Source organism: Anarrhichthys ocellatus, unplaced genomic scaffold (genome assembly GCF_004355925.1).
Source record: "Anarrhichthys ocellatus isolate YVR2014 unplaced genomic scaffold, GSC_Weel_1.0 scaffold5, whole genome shotgun sequence".
NCBI classification, from domain to species: Eukaryota; Metazoa; Chordata; class Actinopteri; order Perciformes; family Anarhichadidae; genus Anarrhichthys; species Anarrhichthys ocellatus.
In genome coordinates, this window is record NW_022280035.1 from 13,913,172 (window position 1) to 13,935,203 (window position 22,032).

General features: G+C 40.3%; 1 protein-coding gene across 3 annotated transcripts in view; it reads left to right on the top strand.

Annotated features, from left to right (window-relative positions):
* Positions 1-22,032, top strand: part of LOC116381875 (TOX high mobility group box family member 2-like) — a 72,838-nt gene that overhangs the window by 38,343 nt on the left and 12,463 nt on the right. For all 3 annotated transcript variants that reach the window (XM_031844350.1, XM_031844349.1, XM_031844351.1), the window contains one exon: positions 10,866-11,120. In XM_031844350.1, the coding sequence (XP_031700210.1) occupies positions 10,866-11,120 (255 nt within the window). The remainder of the gene's footprint in view (positions 1-10,865; positions 11,121-22,032) is intronic.

Consider the following 22,032-nt stretch of genomic DNA (forward strand, 5'->3'; position numbering starts at 1 on the left):
AAGAAGGCTTCTCTGCAAATCACCCACCCCCCCGCCCAGATATTTTCAGCAAAAGTGGACCTCGTTATGTGTATGGAGCCTCCATACAAAACAGTGATGGACGACTCTGTGTGACTGTCGATTAATTGGCCAAACTGATCAACCTCTAGTTGAGAGTTTGAGTAGCTGCATCAGAAATTTCTGCTACCCCAACACAATGGGGATGAGTTAAATACGATCATGTATATACTATGTGGTGTGAAAAATGATGTCTAAAATACTTTACAACCACTTCCTTCTCCAAAAAGGCTTCTCTGCAAATGATGAACAAGAACGTATGCATGTGCACACAAAAACCATACACATACGCTCTCATAAACCCATACACACACCTACTCTCATAAACTCTGTCACTCACACACACACGCGCACACACCGTCCTCCTGTACCATAAGGTTGTCTTTCCTTTGATGTTGGGATTGACTGACTATAACGAGGTCGAGTGGGAGCTTTAGCAGCTTATTGTCTGCTTATAGCACGCATCACAGACTATGAGGTCCATCGTTGTTTGCCACATTTCCTTGTCTGCCCTAATTATGTCACTTTGCGTGCATACATGGGTGTGAGCTAATTGGGATATATGTCCAGCTTTGTAGTCTCTCTGCTGCAGCGGCCATGTGTCAATCATTGACACCCATTCCAGGTTTGCAGTGTTGTGTCAACAAATACCTTCTTAGTGGATAAGGCAATTTGGGCTTTTCAAAACATGCCAGTTGCAGTTGATGCTCTGTCAGCGCCGTCAAACAGAGGCTTACACACCAGTCCTGAATAGCCCTCCAAACACAGAGTTCACTGTTTGGCATCCGATTTTTTTTTTTTTAAATACAGCAGATTTAATTACAAATTTAGAAAAGGTATGTTTTATGTTTAAGGTTTCATAGTTGCAGCCCTGATGGCAAATAATCCAGTGGTTCGCAATGATCTTGATATCTAGACACAATCTTTTTCCAAGTCTGACCACCTAGACACCCTTAACCCTCCTTTTATTGTGCGAGCTTGCCAAATCATTACATTCTAGTTGTCTTGTGCTTAAGTTCCTGCATATTTCCTTGTAATTTAGCATGTCCTCTGGTGTTGGGATCTGGACTAGAATGAATAATTTCTGTGCATTTCAGCAGTACTTGGGTACGAGCCACGTATTTGCAGCGGTTAACCTGCCAAAGGGTCTGAAGAGGTTAACTTATAAATATCTTCAAAGCCACCACATCAAAATGTCTGCATTTTATTTATGCATCATAAAAAATGCAGTGGTTTGTTACATACAGCTTGCTTTTGAAGTTAAAATCAGACAAATTACAAGTTGCTAATAAGGAATCATTTTCTGCATCCATTTGAAATCTGTCTCATGAATATGCTACATTCTGGTGCTTTTGTATGTTATTATTTGTTTCCTTTTATTATTTTTTATTCAGATTAACTGTGCTTGTGAATGCTTCAAACATGCTAAGATGGAAAGTATCAGCATTTCCACTCTTTCTCCTCTGTTTATTGAGTGTAAACAGCACTTACAGAAAGAATTTTACTCACATACAGTGTCTTCACAATGGTCACACATGTTGTGAAAGAAGGAGCCTGTATTTCTTAATGCAAGTTTTAACACTGCGTCGAGATGCCCACCCGAGCCTTCACATGATGTGTGCCTGTAAATAAGGTGCATGAAGCCAGAACAGAGACTCCTTTGTTTGCATGTCTGGGGTCTTCCACAGCGTACGCACTGAGGTAGCAGTTTGACACAGCCAGGGGATTGCATTACACATAACATCTCTGGGCTTTTAAAAAGAGAAAACCGCTAATCAGAAACAGCTTTAAAGGGGCCATTTACTGTATGCTTGGACACAATCTGTCCATTCAAACAAGATGTTTTCAAGGCTTTGAATACTCTACGGTTTCTGTACAAGATATTATGCTGCACATATGGAGCTCCCTGATGTTTTGATATTGATGTTTTCCATTCTGTTCATTTATTGAGGTTTCAGCCTATATGCAAACGAGTGGGAGTGTTATTTGGTTAATCAGCCAGCGTTGTATATCTACCCACACACAAATTAAAGATTATTAAATATCTCCATTATCCTGATTGATTGAGAATGTTCTTGTGAGCCATACGGAGTATGAATCACTCACATAGGCTTGCTCCAGAAGCCTACTATAAAGATTCAAATACATGTAGGTCTAACAAGTGCTCATTGACCGCTGATTATGAAAACAACCGAGCCAATCAGAGCTTTCTCTGGGGACGTTATGTGTCGCTGTAATTCCTTCCAAAAAAGTTTTTTTTAAAAGTGTTCTAATAGTCGTTGCAGACAAATCAGTCGCTACTGAGGGCAACAAGAAACTTGAACATGGCTTCAGGCTGAATGATAAGGTGAAAATGGCAATTGATTCTGATTATCGGGCTATCACGTGCATGCATGCCAAATGTTGCTTACTGTAGTATATATTTTTGCAGCACTAAAATAGCTGCATGAGAATGATCACAGTCAAACCAAAATGGCTGCCTCCAAACCACGCCCACACATATTTAAGTTTTGTATAAAGAGCAATTAGCTTTCTTCATTTAGATTCATATCAGGCCTGATCTGACTTGTACCTCCATGTATATTTCTGTGTTTTGGCTGGCTTCTCACCCTATAATCTGTCTATGTGGAAGCATGTCCATGTGTATAAACGTGCATACGCTAGATTAGGGAAAATTAGAGACAAAAGAGGGTAGATTTAGAAAAACAGCGGGTTAGGGAATTTTGAGAGAGAAAAACAAGCCAGTGGCAGGAAGGTTGATAGTAATTGTGTGCGTCTCTTCAAGTGTTTTACTAGTTGCATTGTGTTCCTGTGCAGCAGAGGAAACTCAGGGGCCACTGGTCTTCAGAGAAGCCGCATGTTTCTGCCTAATGGTGCTTGTGTGTTTTCTGTTCCAGTTGTCTTGCTGAGCCGTGCGTCTCTATTGATTTGGCCGGCTGCAAGAGAACAGTAGCTGATGGTCGAGATTAGAATAGAAACCTCACTTGTTGACTACAGGCGCTCTCTCTCTCTTTCTCTCTCTTTCTTTCTCTCTCTCTCTCTCTCTCTTCCTCCTTCCCTTTCTGTGTCTGTTTTGTGTATTAACTCTGACACGCCCTTACTCTCTCATTATCTTTCTTTCTGTTTCTGTCTCTGTCTCGCTCTTTACCCAGCTGACTGCCATCACCTAAAAATGTGTGCACAAACATACACACCACAAAGTAATGGTAATCATCAAATGTAATAACGACACTATAAAAGAAACATCAAGTGATTAAGTCACATAGGTGACTCATTTGTCCAATTTATTTAATAGTCATAGTAGTAATAGTAATAATAGTCAAAAGTCAGAAGAAGATCAGAAATTAAGTTCAGCTAACAACTTGTAAGTTATTCAGCTTTGATTTTCAGTGGACTTTTTTATTCTAGTAAAGCAGTTTCAAGTCTGTTCCCTTATATTCTACTCTGACTATTCAGAATCAGAAATCTTTGTTGTCATTTTTTTTTGCATTGCTCTCGCGTGTTGACTGAGATAAATAGACATAACAGCTAAGAACAAGGACAACCAAGCTGGACAAATAAAGGGAAAGACTAGACAGTACACAAGTATGTAACAATATGTAATAGTAGTATATAAATACATATGAAAAGTGCCAATGAACAATGATATAAATTAAACATCTATATATAAGTGTTCTGAGAGTTGTAAACAAATAATACAAATAGATAAATACTGAATATACATGGACTGGTTGATTATGTACAGTATGTGCATACATATATATCATATATATAGAGTATATATATGATAATATAATTTATATTGGTCATGACCGATGATATGTTCATATTATTCATTGCAGCTTTCGCTGTCCTGCTGAAACCACATTCACGTTGAGGATCTGTGCTGTTGATCAATTGTTGTTGGAAGTACTTAAAAACACACAGAATGAGAAGTGGTTGAAGTGGGCATGTTGACTTTGATTAGAGAGAAGACCATGTGACCTACCTGCAAACAGAAATTTAACAAGAATAAGCAACGTCCTTCAAATCACAAAAAAAGGGAAGACTCTGAAATGTAATCTGAAATACAATGCATGTTGGGAATTATGCTAATAAGTTAAAACAACTTAAAGGCAGAGTTTGACATTCAGGTAAATGCACTTATTCACGTTCTCTCCAAGAGTTGGACGAGAAGATTGACACTCGAATTAATCTTAATATTTAGCGTACAGATATGAAGGTGGTATGAATCTTTAATATTTGAATCAATTATTCCCAAAATGTCGAACTATTTAGATACCAATCAAATAAAAGAAAGATGGATAATTCTGTTGATGTTTGTCAATCAGCCATTGATAGAAATCCAGATGTTGTTTGGCTTGTAGAACCAGCTGATGTCCCCCACACCACCACCATCAAGGGAGGGCCTCTCTCTCTCTCTCTCTCTCTCTCTCTCTCTCTCTCTCTCTCTCTGTGTACACCCTGGCACTGCACACCCAATGTGGGCGATGCTGATGTGAAAAGACACCGTTACTTAACAGTGACTCACAGTGCACCATTATACCCCATCACCACAACTGCAAAGCCCTCCTCACTTTACAACCCCCCGACTTCAGTGAAAGTGTTTCTCTTTCTATGCTTGTTCCCTTGCATCCTTTTTCCTGCAAGAAAAAGTTAGGGGGACATTTGAGACAAAGGATGGAAAATGAAAAACGAGGGTCTGAAAACGCCAACACACATCTCACTCCCTCTTTGAGGCCGTACGGAGCCGCTGGCAAGGTCGCAAGAATGAAGAAGAGATACATATTGCACGGTGTCTATTTAGATTTCAAGGGAGCGTACAATTTCAGGAGCATGAATTCAGTATGAAAACAGTTTTCAACTCGAAACCAGTACTGGGGCATAAATATCTGGAAACAATGCTGGAGGAGCATCAGAGAACTTCACCACAACACACACGCCCATGCTAGGAGGGATTGTAAGTTACAGTTGTAACCAAGGATCGGTAGTTCTTTATGTAGGTCAGTCCATGTCAGCCAATAAGTCCAATTACCATCAGCCTCTGAACTAGAACATACTATGACCGCTGCTCTGCTTTCATGGAGCTGAAACGGGTGAAAATCCTTACACAGCCGCAGAGTAAGGATTTTATTAAAACAATGTACACATAATGATTTTATTGAGATCGAGAGAGTTTAGAGTTTAACAACAGGTTGACAAAATATTTGAGGGAAATGTTCAACACGAGGGACCCATGGTAATGTGAGATGTCAACATTTCCCCTTGTTGGAGGAATATGAACAGATTCATATTTCACGATGTCTGAGGTTTTAAAGAACATCAAAACACCCAATGTCCCACTCTTTTTGGCGTACTCCCTCAGTCCCTCCTCAAATGCATACCCCGCAGAAAAGCAGTACCCCCCCCCCTCCCCAAAAAAAAAAAAAACTGCAACTTATCAGCAGCGAGAGTGCACTCAATGATTCATACACTCTTTTAAGAGAACTTGAAACCTTGGCTCTATTTCTGTCCCAGCCTCTCTCTGTATTTGCTGCACAGTGGAGCAGATGGATTTAGTGGGACTAAGTAGTTTGATATTTCTATTGGTTTTCTCCGTTTATTTTCACTCTCTCTTTCCCTCTATCCCAGTGATCTTTCTCATCATATGGAGACCAAGGTCATGGCTGATTGAAATATAATAGAAGTGTAGACATCTGGCCTAATACTGTGGGAAGTTAAATCTATTTTAATGGCCCCTGCCGCAGTGGATTCTCTCTGATGCACTCTTGCGCTTCACTGACAGTAAATCACAATGTTCTCTTATTACCCTGACTGGAATGAGGGCATAGAGAAAGAACAATGAGGGATCCACATCATTTGTTTTCACCCCTCCCTTGCTTTTTCCTCTCCTCTCTGCTCCTCCTCTCCTCCCCTCTCCACTCCGTTTGCGACTCATAAAGCAAGGGGCTTAAAGAGAGTGACATCATGAAAATAAAAATAAAGGGGATTATGGGCGAGCTATTGTGCCATATGTGATTACTGGGGCTTCCATTTTCCCTTGGGGGGGATGAGTGACTACGAGACAACATATTTTATTTATTTATATGACTCTCTCTAATGAATAAGAATAGGAAATTTGTGAGACCACAGTATTGCTCCACATTCCAACAAAAAAAATGCAGCCTTTGGTTCAAACATTGAAGAACTTTCTATTTCTCTCGGTTCCGGTAAAAAGATGAGAGATATTTTTTCACCCTTCATCTTTGATCTATAACTGTGAGTTATTTCTTCTATTCTTCTTTTTTTTATTTTTATTTAACACACTTAAATGTGCCACACCTTTTCAAAACACTTCCCTTGCAGCTGTGTCTTTAGAGTTCAGGTACAATCCAGCACAGGTCCGCCCACATCTGCAATGGAGAGTCAGGTCCTTTTTATCCACCTAAATGAGATTCATTTTGATGTGACATTTGAGAGAATTACCAGTGCATGGGGGAGCATGGCAGAGGTTAGCTCACTCCTTTTGCTATTGGTTGAAGCACACCACAGCCCACCTTTGGTAACGGACGCTGCGAATGACCCTGAGCTACTATCAGTCGTGGTAAAACGCCCCCCACCCCCCCTTCTTGCACACTTCACTTATCCCAGTTCTGTCTTGCTGTCACTCAGCCCGGTGGGTCTGCTATTCCATTCTCCTTCTATTGTACTACTCTGTCTGCTTCCCTTGATACATCACCCAAATGGAGTTCCTTGTCGTTTCAAAGCCAGGTCAGATAGCCTTTGTGGACCCTGCAGACCATCGCCGTAATGGTCACTTGTGCAGCACACCTCAGCAATGTTCAACACCCGCTGATGATGAGTTTGATTTTTACCCTCTCTCGGCTCTGCAAGGTTGATCTTTGAAGGTGAATTTTGAAAGTCCCCATAAGATCTTTTAAAGATTTACTGTTGCCATTCGTCTATCTGAAATACACAGAGTGGACGTGAACACCTTTATGTATGCACGGCCAGCTGTTGTTTGTCACCAAAAATAATGCTGCTGTCATTTCTTTCCACAAAGTAGCATATGGCTGGATGACTTTCCATAGGACACTGCATGCTCATTCAAAGTTAACAGTTTTATGACACAAAAATAGTTTCTTTCTGATTAGATCTTTTTCAAGCATTTCAGTGTTTCGTATTACAAGAAACACTTTGAGTGTGTCAGTCACTGAAGCTGTAATAACAAAGGCTATCAAAGATAGACAGCTCTTGTCTTTGGACAATTTGCCCCCCATCAGCCATGACAGGCTCTCTGGTGTACTGTGCAACATATTCATTCTGCTCCCTTTGACGAACACATCATTGTTCCCACATGAGCTGTCTTCGACTAAACACCTTATAGGCCACGAATGACTCCATCACCGAGCTAATGACTTCATCTCATCTTCCAAGCCATTTGTGTCAAGAAAACTTTTAGCTGAGCTGATTGATTTGTTTACACTTAGGTTGCCTTAATTACTTAAGATAACTTGACAAAGTGGAGCTGTTGAGTTAAAGAGAGTTTTCAGCCTAAAAGCTTACATGTCAAAGTGAAATTCCAGCTGTTACTGTAGCTCTGCCTTCCTAACAAGGCATGTAGCCCGAGGATAGTGACAAACCAGGACAAGGATTACATGCGAGGGAGAGAACTAGAAACTATAGAGCTGTTTTCTGATATGAACTCCGGACAATGTCCGGAGTTTCCCCTTCATACATGTAGCACACAACAGGAGATTGTCTTGTCTCTGTCAGACAAGTTCTCGCCTACTGGACATACGTTTGGTTCAGTCGAAGGATGGCGCCTGGGTAAAACCAGTTTATATTCTTTGTGTTTTAGGTGATCTAAGTGTAGAACATCAGACGTTGTATACGTTTTGTCTGGATCTTCCACAAAAGTCAACACTGGGGTGAACTATCTCCTATCCTCTTTTTTTCCCCAGAGAACCAGGGTCTGCTTCACGTATGATTGTCAATATGCCACAGAGCAGCATCTCACATCTATAAACTAAGATAAAGCAATATGGTGTTCTGATGTCTTATCACAACTGATGCACAAAAGAAGCTTGGTGCTGTCGTGTTGAAGTTACAGGAAGAAAATAAGGAAAAAATTGATTTGTAGATTCTTCAAAGGTCCAAAGGAACGTCCTTGTCCAGGAAAATGACAGATTTGCTTAAATTTCACCTCTAGAAGGAAGAGGGGGAAGGTTAGAGAGAGAAGGCTGAATCAACATTTGGCGTCTGTTTCTGACCCCTCTGTCTTTTATACACTCTCCTCCATGTCCTGAAAGACAGTATATTTATGAATTATTTATCTATTTTTGAAAATATTAAACTTGTGATGTCCTTGTCCCGTGTCTTATCTCCAAGGGCATCATAAGAAGCTGTAAAGACAATATGAATTCACCAAAGCGATGAAAGGCACGGTCGTAAAATAACCTCGGACAGCATTTAAATCTTGGTACATACGTCAACGTGTTAACGCTCTCCTTCTCTTTTATTTAATCTTTATCGCGATTACAAAGGGTTGAACCAGTTGAGCTTCCTAGCTTTATAGAGAAGCAGTGCCTATATGTCAATGAGCTGTAAGCAGTTAAACCAAAGACTGATTGTTGAATTTTAGAAGTTTTCACAGTCCTGCAAGGTTAAACCTTGCCGAGATAAACAGCTGCATTAGTCAAATGTGTAAAATATCTTAACTATGACAACGATCGTCCCCTAACCTTAACCAAGCGTTGGTTTTCGAAGCCTAACCAATACTTCAACATGGTTCTGCTGGAAGATGAGAAAACAGTCAAATTTGGTGTGACAGATCTGAAAATTATGTTTTTAAAAAAGTACTGGAAAATCACGTATTTTGTCTTTTAGACTTGAGGAGAAAAATGTCATTATCGATTAATCATCTAATTATTTCCTCAATGAATTTTGATTTATCTCTTAGCTTATAAAATAGAATTTAATAAACTCACTATCCCCATTTCTCAGAGTCCAATGTGACGTCTTCAAATATTTGTTTTGTTTAAAAAAAACACAGAGATATTCAGTTTATTATAGATGACTAAGAAAAGCAGCGAATACTCATTTTGACAAGCTCGAACCAGCAGATTTGCTACAGATCCACAAACCAGTGAGATTTGTCTTTATTTGATCATTGAATGAAACCTACCGCATATGCTTGTTAACAATAAAAAATAATAAACAACAACAAAGACATTTGCAAAACCTTTATCATGGGAAAAGGAGTCAGTGATAATATTTCTGAGCAAGCACCAAGAGTAAGTGTTATGGGAAGAGAAAACAGCACATCACCCCCTGATAGTAAACTACTCCCTTTTATTATTAGTATTCTCTCCCTAATGATAGTGCACATTATGAGGCTTTTATCCTATCTTCAAGCACCAGTTCTGCTACTGGGGACATTGTAGCTGTTCCTAGACGTTTCTTGCCATTTGTTTGCTAAAAGTATTTGTTTGCAAGATGAATTGCGGCACTGGCAGGCGAGATGACAGCCTACACGGAGATGATATTGAATTGATTTCTGAAATGTTGCAGAACGGACTAGTTGATGTGTACCACGAGACATGAATAATAAAAATTCTATTAAAAAGCTCTTGAATGGCTGACACTGGAATATTATTTGTGATGATTAATTTTCTTCAGTCATTATAAATGGGAGTTGGCATCAGATTGCCTCTGACAAAATTGCTTTTCATTCCCTGGTGAATACCCTCAGTATGCTTTTTGAGAGCACAAAACCATATTTCTCAGCGTAATATTATGTCAAGATATAGGCCCTGGAATAGACAAGCACAGGCTTCGCTCATGTATCACCTTATTAGTACCATAAAATCTGTGCCGTTTTACCTGCTGGGGGTCATTTGGACTTACTGGACACATTTCATAATAAGAAATGCAAGGTTTGTTTTGTCTACATCTTTGTTTCTGAAAAATACGATTGGCATCATAATAATGAGATTATAAAATAGCTACTGAGTGTCAATGGTGTTTCTCCACATAATGAATTTGATTAACTGTATTTTAAAGGCGTGCCGGCTGACAGTTTGTCGCTTTAAAGCTGTCAAGATTTCTAAAGCAAATTATTCTGTACAGCAGCTGTTGTTGTCTAACTCTAATTAATTTGCTGTGTATGTTTGTGTTGAATTAATTCTTTACACTTTTGTAAGCGTAAAACAATTTGCATTTCTAATTATTTTTATTTTCAGCAAAACAGTCGGAATTGACTGCTTGCAGTTCAGTGTCTGCTGCGAACACAAATGTGAACAACAAAGTGCAACAGGTGCATTTTAAAAGCCAATTACGAAGCTTTTTAATTACTCTGGAACATCTTTTGTTTCGTAGCAGTTCCTCCTCCTGCATTGCTATTGAACTTCAGTTTTCCATTAAAATGCCGTGAAGTAGTACGTTTGTCTGGTGGGCATGTTTTCTTTAAGATTCAAGTGACGAAACCAGCCCCCTATTCTATTTATGCTGTAACTAAATGTTGCACTGTTTTGAGACACAGGTACAACATTTTTATGTTGTCATGTTCCGTTCATGTGGATTTTCTTCTCTGCGCTTTCTCCCACGTTCCAAAGATTTGCAAATTACTGTCGGTGGGTTATGGACTCTAATTTGCCCATACGTATGAAAGTCTATCTGGGACCTGCACTTTGTGTTATTAATATACGTTGGCAACAAATTAGCCTCCTGTAACCCTGAAAATGCAGCAAAAATAAGCATATGAGTAAAGGCTGCTGTGATTGCAGTTTTATTCTCTTCAAAAAAAAATCATGTATCTGCATTTCCAGAGCTACTCCAGTCAGGGCAGAAGCAGCAGTGGTGGAGGAGCAGGGGATGAAGACTACGAGATCCCCCCAATCACACCCCCCAACCACGCCGACCCATCTCTGCTGCACCTCATGGAGCACGAATCAGGTTACCCTTTCCACTCCCTGCCTCACAACGGTCTGCTCAACACCTACTCCTACCCCGAGCTGCCCGCCCTCATGATGTCCAACATGCTGGGTCAGGACACCCACCTCCTCTCCGGGCCTATGCACTCGGTGAGTACACCTTCTTTTTGTCTGTCCCCGTTTAGCTGCCGCCCTTTGTGATCGTGCAAGTCAGGGGCTGCGGTGGGCTATTAGTCTCCGCGGTCAGAGGGCTGGAAGTCAGCCAGCAAGTCAGCGCAGGGAACATTTTCTCTGAACGTTTCACAGGTTTGTGTTGTGGAAAAAATCTGTCTTTTTAAAATGCTTCCAAAAGTTATTGATCTTCTGAAACTCCATTGAAGCGATAACCACATCAAATCAGCAATGCAGCAATGAAACCGTAAAATGACATTTGTCTGTGTGCCGCTCTCAATAATCTCTGATCATTTATTTTTAATAGCAAGGCCTTCCTTTATTAGAGTGATAATTAGCCCGGTTAGAGACCAAGGAAGCCGAGACAGTGCAGTCTAAACTTGGCCAGAGTGTATAATACATGCAACATTTATAAATATGAGACGTTTGCAACACAGCTCGTTTAATATCAATTCAGCTTCACAACTCAAAGACTTCATTGCCTCAAAGTGAGCAAAGAAATGGAACTCCGCGCTGCACATTTTCATTCGTTATGATCGGCGACGCAAAAGAGGAACGGGGAAGGGATGGAGGGGGTGAAATGTTTTGAACAGAAAATCTTGAGGAGGAGAAGGGGATATCCCTTGTCAGCTGATTTTTCTTTTCAAAAGGATACTGAGGACCCCCACTCCCCCCCCCCTCCAGTAAAGGGAGTTTTTCTTGTGTTAAACATGTTTCAGACTGAACATGTAAACACCCCTGGCGAACACATTCAAATGCTTTAATCATTGGATCGAACCAGATGAATTATAGATGGCCCGTGTGGTGAATTATTCAACGTTATATACTTTCATCTGACATAAATATTACTTTTTTTTTCCTCTGCCCTCCATCGTGAATATTTATGCTTTAATGTGAGCATCCGTGGCATTTATCCTCCGTTAATCAGGTCTTATGTGATTTTCAGAATCAAACTGCATAAATTGCAAGCTTCATTTTTTTTTTTTTCTGTGGGTGCCTCCATTAAAAGCCAGTCTTCAGGATTAGGTCACAATCCATTGGCTACTGTGCAGAATACGCTTGGTGCAAGCCAAATATCTTGTTGACTGGAACATTTTTAGTCAATCTGCTTTTTAGTGTCAATGGCTGGTTTTGAAAATCCTATACAATAATTTGGACGAGTTGATTTTAGAGGATAATAACATACAAACTCGATGCATGTGTGCAGTATTCATGTAAAAAGTTTATACTAGTGTAACGTCCACGCACCGGTATATGTAACAAAGCAGCCCTTTTTTAGCCGGCAGCATTCTAGCAGGAACCGGAGAGGGAGGGCTTGCTTCTTAAACAGCTTTTGTTTCACCTTTGCAATTATTTATTTTCAAATAGCCCTTCAAGGTAATGTTCCATTTTCTTATTTCACACCCCCTTTTCTCATAAATGAACCGTCATTGCAATAAATCACCGCACAAACAGAGACTTGCACACACTGTGAAAGGTCCAGAGATTTATGTAACACATTCATGTTTCCCACTTCCACATTTTAGTACTACTCTAGCAGAAGCCTGGCTAATAATAGCTGCTATTAATATTTCTTGTTGCCTAGCAACCCCGGCAAGTAATAGCTTACTCTGGAAAAATAGATGACCGATAAGGAAGAAGGAGGGGGCTGGGGTGGGGGGGGGGGGGGGGATTCAATTCATTTATTATCTCCTGGGACAAGAGGAGCTTATTTCTGAGGCTGCGGAATAGAAAAGTAGGCTGTATATTGAGAAATATTTTAAAGCAATTGAAGATGACGTTATTTTCATTTTGGTTCCATTAGGGATGTTTCATTTGATGTAGCCCCAACAAAGTCAATCAACCTTAATTTCATACTGATAAAGGCATAATAAGGAAAATTGAATTCATGCCTGCCGAATGCTTAAAGAATAATAAGGGTAAAATGGAAATAGGCTCTCTGTGAAACCGGGGTTGGAAATAAAGAGACGAGCCTTTACCTTTGCTGTGTTGTAACACAAGCCTTTCAGTAAACCCACACAATTGGAGGAGATTGCTGGAAAACCAAAAACGCTAATCGTTCAACTGTCTTCTTTCACCGTTGCTGAAGAAGCAAATGAAAAGTCAACAGAGTTACCTTAAGGATACACTCCTCTTCAATAAAAAGCTATCCTTCAGAGCGCATATAAACCTCCTACAAGTACAAGCTCAGCTGGAGCAACAGATACGCTTCATCTCAAGGGATGTTGTTGCTGGTTTTTGTACAACATTTAGCCCGAGGCTAACGCTCTGTAAACTTCTCCCTGCTTTGGGATTCTCTTTTTCAGCGCACATCGATCCTCCAGCAAACACAGTTAAATCATTACAGCAGTGAGAGCAGCGGATTGACCATCATCTTCGTTCTGCATATACTTGTACGCACACAATTTTGCATCAGTTCGTCCTGGTAGTTTTTAAGTCTGTAATTTCTGCTCATTTATAGCTGACTATATAATAATCTAATGATTTCTGGCAAGCAGAACAGCATATGTCTCTAAAGAGCCCTGTGGTTTTTTTTTTTTTTCAGCTACATTTATTATCTCTGACAACCTCCTTTTTGCCAACTAAATTATGACTCCACAGACAGCAGAAATATTAGCTGGTGAATTAAAAGCGTAGCAGATGGGGAAGAAAATAGGTGTCAAAAACTGCATTGAGTATTGCATTAATACTCAATGCAACATTTGAAAATTTTATGTACATTGCGGTTTGGTTTTTCTATTTTTATTTTCAACTGGCAGAACCGGCACTTTGTTGAGGTGTTGGGTTTGATCTTTTCTGCTGCAGTCGCATGTTGTTCATAATAGTCTTAACTGTCAGTTTTGAACCATTTCTCAAACTTGAAATTGCACCATTCACAAGGACTCCAACAAGCAGAAGGATCATTGGCGTTATAAAAGAAAGAGCTGACAATCAGAAAGGCTTTTTACATTCTCTTAACTCCTCCCTGCAACGCTGACCTACTCTGTCAGCTCAAGGAAGAAAGGGCCAAGTCTTGGATGACTGGATACTGCGAAATGTAAACATATCTTCACGTGAGTGCTCGTTGCAGAGGGAGATTCCCCGTCTCACCCTTAGCTGTCAGTGTTTCTGCCACCCCGGCGCTTGGGGAAAAGGTGGCACCCAGGGGTCCCATGTTCAACAAGCCCCCTGATCGCTCGGGTCTGGCTGAGACTACAGTCGGGGGGAGATGCAAGCAAGATCTAGCGCTTTGAAAAAATAAAGGAGGAGGGACACTCCCCCGCAGATGGTAATGAGGGGTCATGGAGGAGTTTGCAGAACGGCCCCAACATGGAGCCTTGAGGGGCGCCAGCACGTTTAAATATTGAAACAGAGCACCAGCCCCAGTCTCATTACCAGCGTAATGAGGCTGGTAACGGAGGAGGAAAGCCCCTGCTGTCAAAAAAGCAGCTGCCAGTTTTACAAGTTAAAGTCACACATTCAGTCAGATGACTCCTGGTGGGGAGTTTGTTCAGTTTTGTTAAACATGTGGTGCTATATTAATATGTTTGGCAAGATGCGTGATGTGTGACAGGCCATCGGCGGTCGATTTTTAAAGATGTGACAAGCCATAGTTTTGATATCATTGAAATATTGTCAGTTGAAGATACTGCTTTGGTTATTCATTTTTAAGGCTGTAGTAACATATTTTTTAAATTTAATTTTTGTTGTTTTTTGTTATTGGAGCAACTCGAGCATTCATTTAGACTCATGTTTGTGGCCAACTGATGGAAATATGTTCTAGTATTTAATCTCCTTTCAGATCTAGTTCAATTTCAACAAAGCGCTGAGGAAAATTCTGGATCTTTAGATGCTAAATGTTTGACTTCCCTGGGTAGTTGCAAAATCTGTTTTTCTGTCGTTTGGTGTTGAGCTTGTACGATACATTCGGATTGTTTTCTGAATTCTACTGCTGCTAGAAACAGTTTTAGACTGTACCAAACAATACATTATCAAGTGGTAAAACCAAAACATTAGCTAAAAGAGTCTTTGTCGGCATCGTTGCATAAACGTAGCACCCACCCTCCAGTTCCCCCTCAGGCCAACACTGTTCCGTATTTAGCACCTTCCAAAATGTATGACACAGAAACACCGAGTGCACTAGTGCATATCTGTGCAATAGTGCACAGTGCAGAAGTACAGTATGTGTATGTGTGTGCTCTATTTCCAGGATCAGTCTTTGTCAGAGTCCCTGATTGCTACAAGGTTATATGAGCTTGACTTCATTTAAACTGTGAAAGGAAATTTACTTTGCATCACTTGGCATTTAGGACATAGACAGCGGGGGGAAAAAGGCCAGAACTATTTTAATGCAGCAACATAAAAACAATATTGACAGCTGTGTTTAACAGCACAGGGATAGTTAGATAGAAGCCCAATCCAGCCATTAAAAAGATCCAATGTTGAGAGTAGCCTCTCAACATTGTTCACAGACTTGTCATATCCTGTTAAATATATTGATATAATGTATAGAAATGATAGTACACTGAAAGTGTTCAGTGTATTCAGTGGCCTACTATCCTACTATATACTGCCTTAAAATAAACTTAATCAAGAATGAAAAGAAGAAAGAAAATAAATAGTAGTTTGACTTGACTTCACATGCTCAGTGCAGCTGGATTTCTTGTGTTTGTTTTCTCTTTTTTTTTCAATTGAAACAGCAATCTTTTTGTCCATTGTAGGTTTTAGACGTATCTCATGTGACCCGCTTGCTCTACTGCCTTTCACTGGGATAGAAATGACATCTCGGTGACGTTCCCAGATAAATCACTTTTTGTAACAGTAGAAATGTTTTCTGTTTCTGGCTTTTCATTTCACAAAAAAGACAGATGCCCTTCAGTGCTACACTCCACAACCGGGGTGAACAATGTGTCTTGTATCTGTCAAGAGAAATGACAGCGAGATAATTGGTAGGGCACTCCCGTTTCATTTAAACCGAAACAAATAGGCTTCCGAAGAGAATTGTGCTTTAAAAAAGTAAAGCTTTGTTTTGTGCAGCTAATTATGCGGGATTTGGAGTGGAGTAATGAAGAGGAGTATTAACAGATTGAGCATTAAAAACAAATGCACATTCATTGCTGCTCATGAATATTCATGCCACTAATTCAAATAACCTTAGGCGACTGTTACGACTAATGAATAATTAAAACAGCTTGGTCACAGAGATTTGAACATTGCGCTACAGCTGACTTTCTGGGATCATCTTGTACAAGGGTAAACAATTAGGAATGGCAAAAACAGATTTCAGTGGTGATCAAAAATACATCTGGAAGACAATATCTCATGTTGCCATATTAGTTACGGGCCATTGCCGCTCCAAAGGGGGGAACGTGATGACATGCGAGAGGACAATGAGGTGACGAGTTGGCAATAATCATAACTATTAGTTGATCAATCAATTAGTCAGTGAACAGAATATTAATTGGCAACTATTTTGAAAGTCTAAAACATTTACAAAGCAAAAATGTTAAATATTAGCTGGTTCCTTTTTCTCTGTTTTATATGATTTTAAAAGCTAATAATTAATACCTTTGAGATTTAAACAGCTGATTGGTCAAAACAAGCAATTTAAAACTGTAACTTTAGGAAACCGTGATGTGCATTTGTCACTATTTTCTGCCATTTTGTAGAAATTAATCACATTATTAATTGATGAATGAAAAAAAAAGAGTCCCCAATCTTATCAATAAAGAAAGTAATCTTAAATTGTAGCCCGAATGAAATTTCGTCAAAAGTCAATTTGCTCTGTCCTCAAACCTTCTGAGCTGGCTCAGTCAGGAAGCTACAGCAAGCAGCGCCTAGCAGGACTCGGTCTCGGAGCCGGCTGACCCGGGGCTGACTAGATATGTTTACATTTACCACGCTGGTTTTGAAAAATGCCCGACATCCTTTAGCGCTGCAAGTAGGAAAATCCTGTACTGCCCACTTAAAAAGGGGGGCCTCTGTTGCTTCCTTTGAGAGATCAGCATGGTGACTCGTCCTCCTCGCCACCACCGCAACGCTAATTAGGCCCACCACAAAGCCAGCCTGTGGGGATAATGTCCCATTATTAGAGTCATTTGTTTCAATTAACCGCTCTGTGATTCTACAATAGCATGGCACGGCCCAGTGCAAAGAAGCCATTACTCTCGCCCAAGGAGCCACTGAGGTTTGGGACAAAAGTGTTTGTAGGAAGGTTTTACGGATACCTGCTCCTGCCAGCGCTGGTGCTGCCAATCTCCACTTAGTGCCCAGTCATTGAGTCATGAGTCGTTTCAGCACCGAGGAAGCGAAAAAGTCCCGGTTCATATCCTTTTTTTATTTATTTCTTTAGCTTTAAAAGACTGGTTTTATTTTTGAAATTATGGATTTTTTTTTGTCTGTGTGCACTTCACTGAGAACAGATTGAAAGTTAACACTAGGTGTTGTAGACTTAAGCTATAGGTTGTTCCCTTTTACATGCTGAGACCATTGTGGTGTGCTGAAGTACTATTCTGCTACTGCATACTGCATGCTACTCCAGCCATTTTTAGACTGCAGTGATGTTACTTCCTGAGCTCTCTGGCTTTCTCCTCAGCTCACGCACTATTACTCTTGTGACTCTAAAATCCTAGATTTCTTAGATTTGAGGAGATTGACGAATCTATTTCCATCACATCAGTAGACAAAGAAATCAAATTGATTTGGCAGCATTTCACCCCTGTTTCGAGACTTGTGAAATGACAATTAGTCTAGAGAGCCTTTATGGCCACCAACAAGTGACCTTGGAAATAGCTGTTTTTCACTGTTTGTGCACTTGCGTACTGCTTTCTGTTGGTCACAGCTGGAAGCTGAACGAGCCTACTGGTTGCAGGTTGCATAAGACACGAGTATGAGAGAGATTTTGACTGTGATTTGTTGCCTGATGTAAGAGGAATAATGTTTGTACAAAAGGCTTTGATGTCGGTGCTTCAGTGATTCTTCAAGCACCAAAAAACATTGTGTCTACAAAAATGAACTTCTTTTTTGAAATATCCCTCTTTCCTGATCATTTGCATATTGTTTTTAGCAGCTGCGGGCTTCACTGTAAACTACCTCAATGTTTTTGGACACTTAACAGCAGTAGTACAAAGACGCTTATCAACTCCAAATGCTCCCGAATACAATATTTCAGAGCACTTCTAGGTCCTTTCAACACTAGATAATGGAAACTTCGATTGTTACCAAGAGGTTGCTGCCCTGTGATGCCTCTGTTGCCAGGCTCTCTCATTGGCTTTCTCCCCCCGCTGTGCGGATGTTTACAAAGAGACATCACCAGCTCACATTAAAGGGTTCAAGTTGTCCCCTCGGGCTGTTGCTATGGAAATAACCCTGCTATGGTCGCTCATTCATGTTTGATTAATTGTTTTTTTTCTGTGCTGTTGCCTCTACAAAGACCTCATCATGGGAACATTTCATCTTGAAAACAAACAACAGAAAAAGATAAATATGTCCAAATCTGAAATATTTTCTCCTGCTGTGTGGACATTTTGTGGATGTTCTGTGGTGATAAAAGTCTTAGAAATTGTATTAGTGTTATATTCTTGTTAATAAAGCAATGCCTGTGAAGCCATACAATCACAAAGACCATTTTACCTGGACTGAGGACAAGCATTTTGCTTTTTTCCCCTTCTAATTTGCACTGTGTGGTGCAGTGCTGAGATACAGCAACCCACTGGGGCCAATTAGGATGCCAGCAGAGCCAGGAAGTGCATAGCAGATGCTTTTGCCCCTATTTATTAAAATCCAATCTGCGGGGGCCCCCTCCAACAGCTCGTTAAACTACCGTTAATCTAATTAGCTCTCACTTGCCACTGTTTTCACCACATTACCAAATAGAAGGGCCTCAACTTTGCAATTTTAGGCTGATTAAGTAGGTCCAGAGCTCTTAGGCAGAGCTCGTAGGGAGGAGCTCCTCAGAGCTGTCAGTCATTTTCCAGAGTTGGATAAATCATGCGGCTGAGTTCAGCAGTGGCTTTGGGCTTGAGTTCAAATTAAAATATCTGCAATATTGGTTTAAATCAAAATCCACATTGCCAGCCCACATGTCTGAAAACACTAATGACATACTACACATCATAAAAACCTTGTATATTTGTAATGGCATGGTACCGGAACTGAATACAAATTCCATAATGGGATCAGGTCTATACGATGCCCACTGATGTCCTTTGATGTCTTTTAGATCACAATCATGAATCTGCGCTTCCGGTTCATTATTGTTTGGGCCGGGCTGTGTTTTTTATTTGATGAGTGCTGCTCTCTCTCGACGAGTGCCTGGTTCTACTCAGAGATCTGTGCGGCGACTTTGACATGCAGTCCTGCTCATTGCTTACAGATGGGCAGTCTGACATGGAGCTGTAATCGCTTCCAGATGAGTACGTATTTTAAGACATATTCTAATCTATTAAGCGTCATGGTGAACTAGATGATTGGAATACACAAAGACAAAACTAACACAGTGACTGTAAAATAATTGACATGTTAGTATAAAATATGAATGAATTATAGGAACGTGTAGTTAAAGTTGACTATCGCGCATTGTGTAATATTCAAACCATTTTATCAAGCATCCTGTATTTTTGGATTCCAACCATTACGTTTACAGGCAGTCTTAGGTCTCAAACAGCTTTGTTTACATTCTCATCTTGCCTGCCAACATGTTGTAAGGCCACATTCTTGACAGCATTACACACAGGGGCACTTTGAAATGTGAGGTGAAACCGATATCTAAATTCACCGAAATGCATGTAATAAAAACAAAAAATGTAAGCCCACTTGATCCCCTACCCTAATTAGGGAAACTTAACAAAGACTTGCTTACTCCTTCTCAAAACCCACTCTAACATTTATTCTCTTCCGCTCCAAAATCATCAGATCATACAGTCAAGTAGGGAAGACTTGATGTTGTAATTCATCTCAAATACATGATGTTGGAAAAACTTTGTATTGTATTCATCATATTTCATACGTTTCTGTACCACCTGCGTCCTCACAAGCTGCAGCTAACAACTGGATGGATGATTCTGTTGACAACCATGCTTTTACATTTTTAAACCTGCTGACTTTGTATGAAAGGCGTGTGCCACTGTAACTTCGTGCTCTTATGTTGTTGCACTACACAACATTCAGGCTGCGAGTCACATCTGGTGGTGGAAATTGCAGAAAAATTATACATGGCATCTTAAAATTACATTATTCTCACTGCTGCTTCTCTAACCACAGCCATTTATCTATTTATAAACCCACAAAGGCTTAGAGTCTCTAACAGCTGCACTAAGCTGTGCTTCTCTTCAGTATGTTGGTGCGGAGAGGTCTGTGCTTGTACTGAGATTTATTACAATGTGCCACATATACCATTTTTACAAATGTAACAATTCCCTCTCAATAAAAAGAGTGTAAATATTTGACTTAGATCCACCAGGTGGACAAAAACAGTGGTCAAAATCCATTATTGCAGGTTTAAGAAAAAAGGTTCTGACCCATCCACAGTACTGCGAAGGAGCTGAATTAAAAAATGGACAGATTGCTTCCACACGGCTCTCAATATGGGGACCATTGAGTAGCAGCTAGCAACTAATGGTGCTAACAGGCGGTTACCGCCATATGAGCGCAGTGCAGTGTTGGCCCTTAGCTAGCCATTGGGACACACACACACACACACACACACACACACACAGGGACTCATATGCATTAACAAGCACCCGCTATGGGAAGCACAAGATATGCTCTGTTAACAACACACACAGAGGGGGAATGACTTCATTCTCTACTCAAGTACACATAACTCCACTATAATTTTACATAGCAAATAGTTGTTTGCCGCTATATTGATGCTCTGAATTTTAATATTAACACCTTTAACCAAAGCAGAGTGATCGTTTTAATTGACAATATACTGCATGTCATAAGCCTCTTTCATGCCTCTTAAAAAGCATACTTTAAAAGGTTTAACATTTAGGCAACTAAATACTGAGAAAAACAATGCAATGAGCGCTTTCATTACCGAGAAAGTCCCCTAGTTAAACTACTTTTACTGGCTTTTTTCCAAGTCGGTCCTTGATCAAAGATTATTTCACGACCAATCTTCGATTGATGTTCTTGAACTGCTGTTTTTTAAAGAGCCTCTTCTGTATCACAGTCGGCTGCCGAGTGGTTCTTGTACATTGTCTCATTCTTCAGGCCGGTGCACATTCAGACAACATTTCCCTGCAAAGACTAGCATGTAAAAATGGGTTTATCGTGTTCTCTCTGTTGATGCTCGCACACTTATTCTGTAACACAAACTGTACAACACACACCAGGGCTTATGTGTATATTCCCATATTACAGTTGTTTGGCTTGAAATCTGCAGAAGGGTTATAGACTTTGGAAGTGAATGGCATTCAGATTTGACTCAGTGTTGTGCTCTATATCATGCTTTGGTATAATGACCATCACTGGAAAAGAGAAAGTGTATCCATGCATCACCTCTTGAGTAGTTCCTGTTTGTTTTTATGGCCTTTTGAAATCAATGCTCCATGCAGCACTCTCCACTTTGGTGCTCAGTGTATATGATGATGATGATGATGATGCATATATTCAGGAGGCTGTGATTGGACAAACACTTTTATATTCTCCCATACTATTACCTGATTTTATTGTCTAATTTAATGTCTCTTAAACTATGTCCGTCTCTGCGTCTGCGCCCGTCCTTCTTTTTGTTATCAACCCTCTTCTCTCTACATCACTCCACCTCCCCTCCTCCTTTTATCTGCTCTCCCTACATCAACCCTCTCTTTTTTTTCCTTTGCATCTCACAGTCCTCTCTCACTTCCTCATTCTCCCTCCTCTCTCTCTCTCTCTCTCTCTCTCTCTCTCTCTCTCTCTCTCTCTC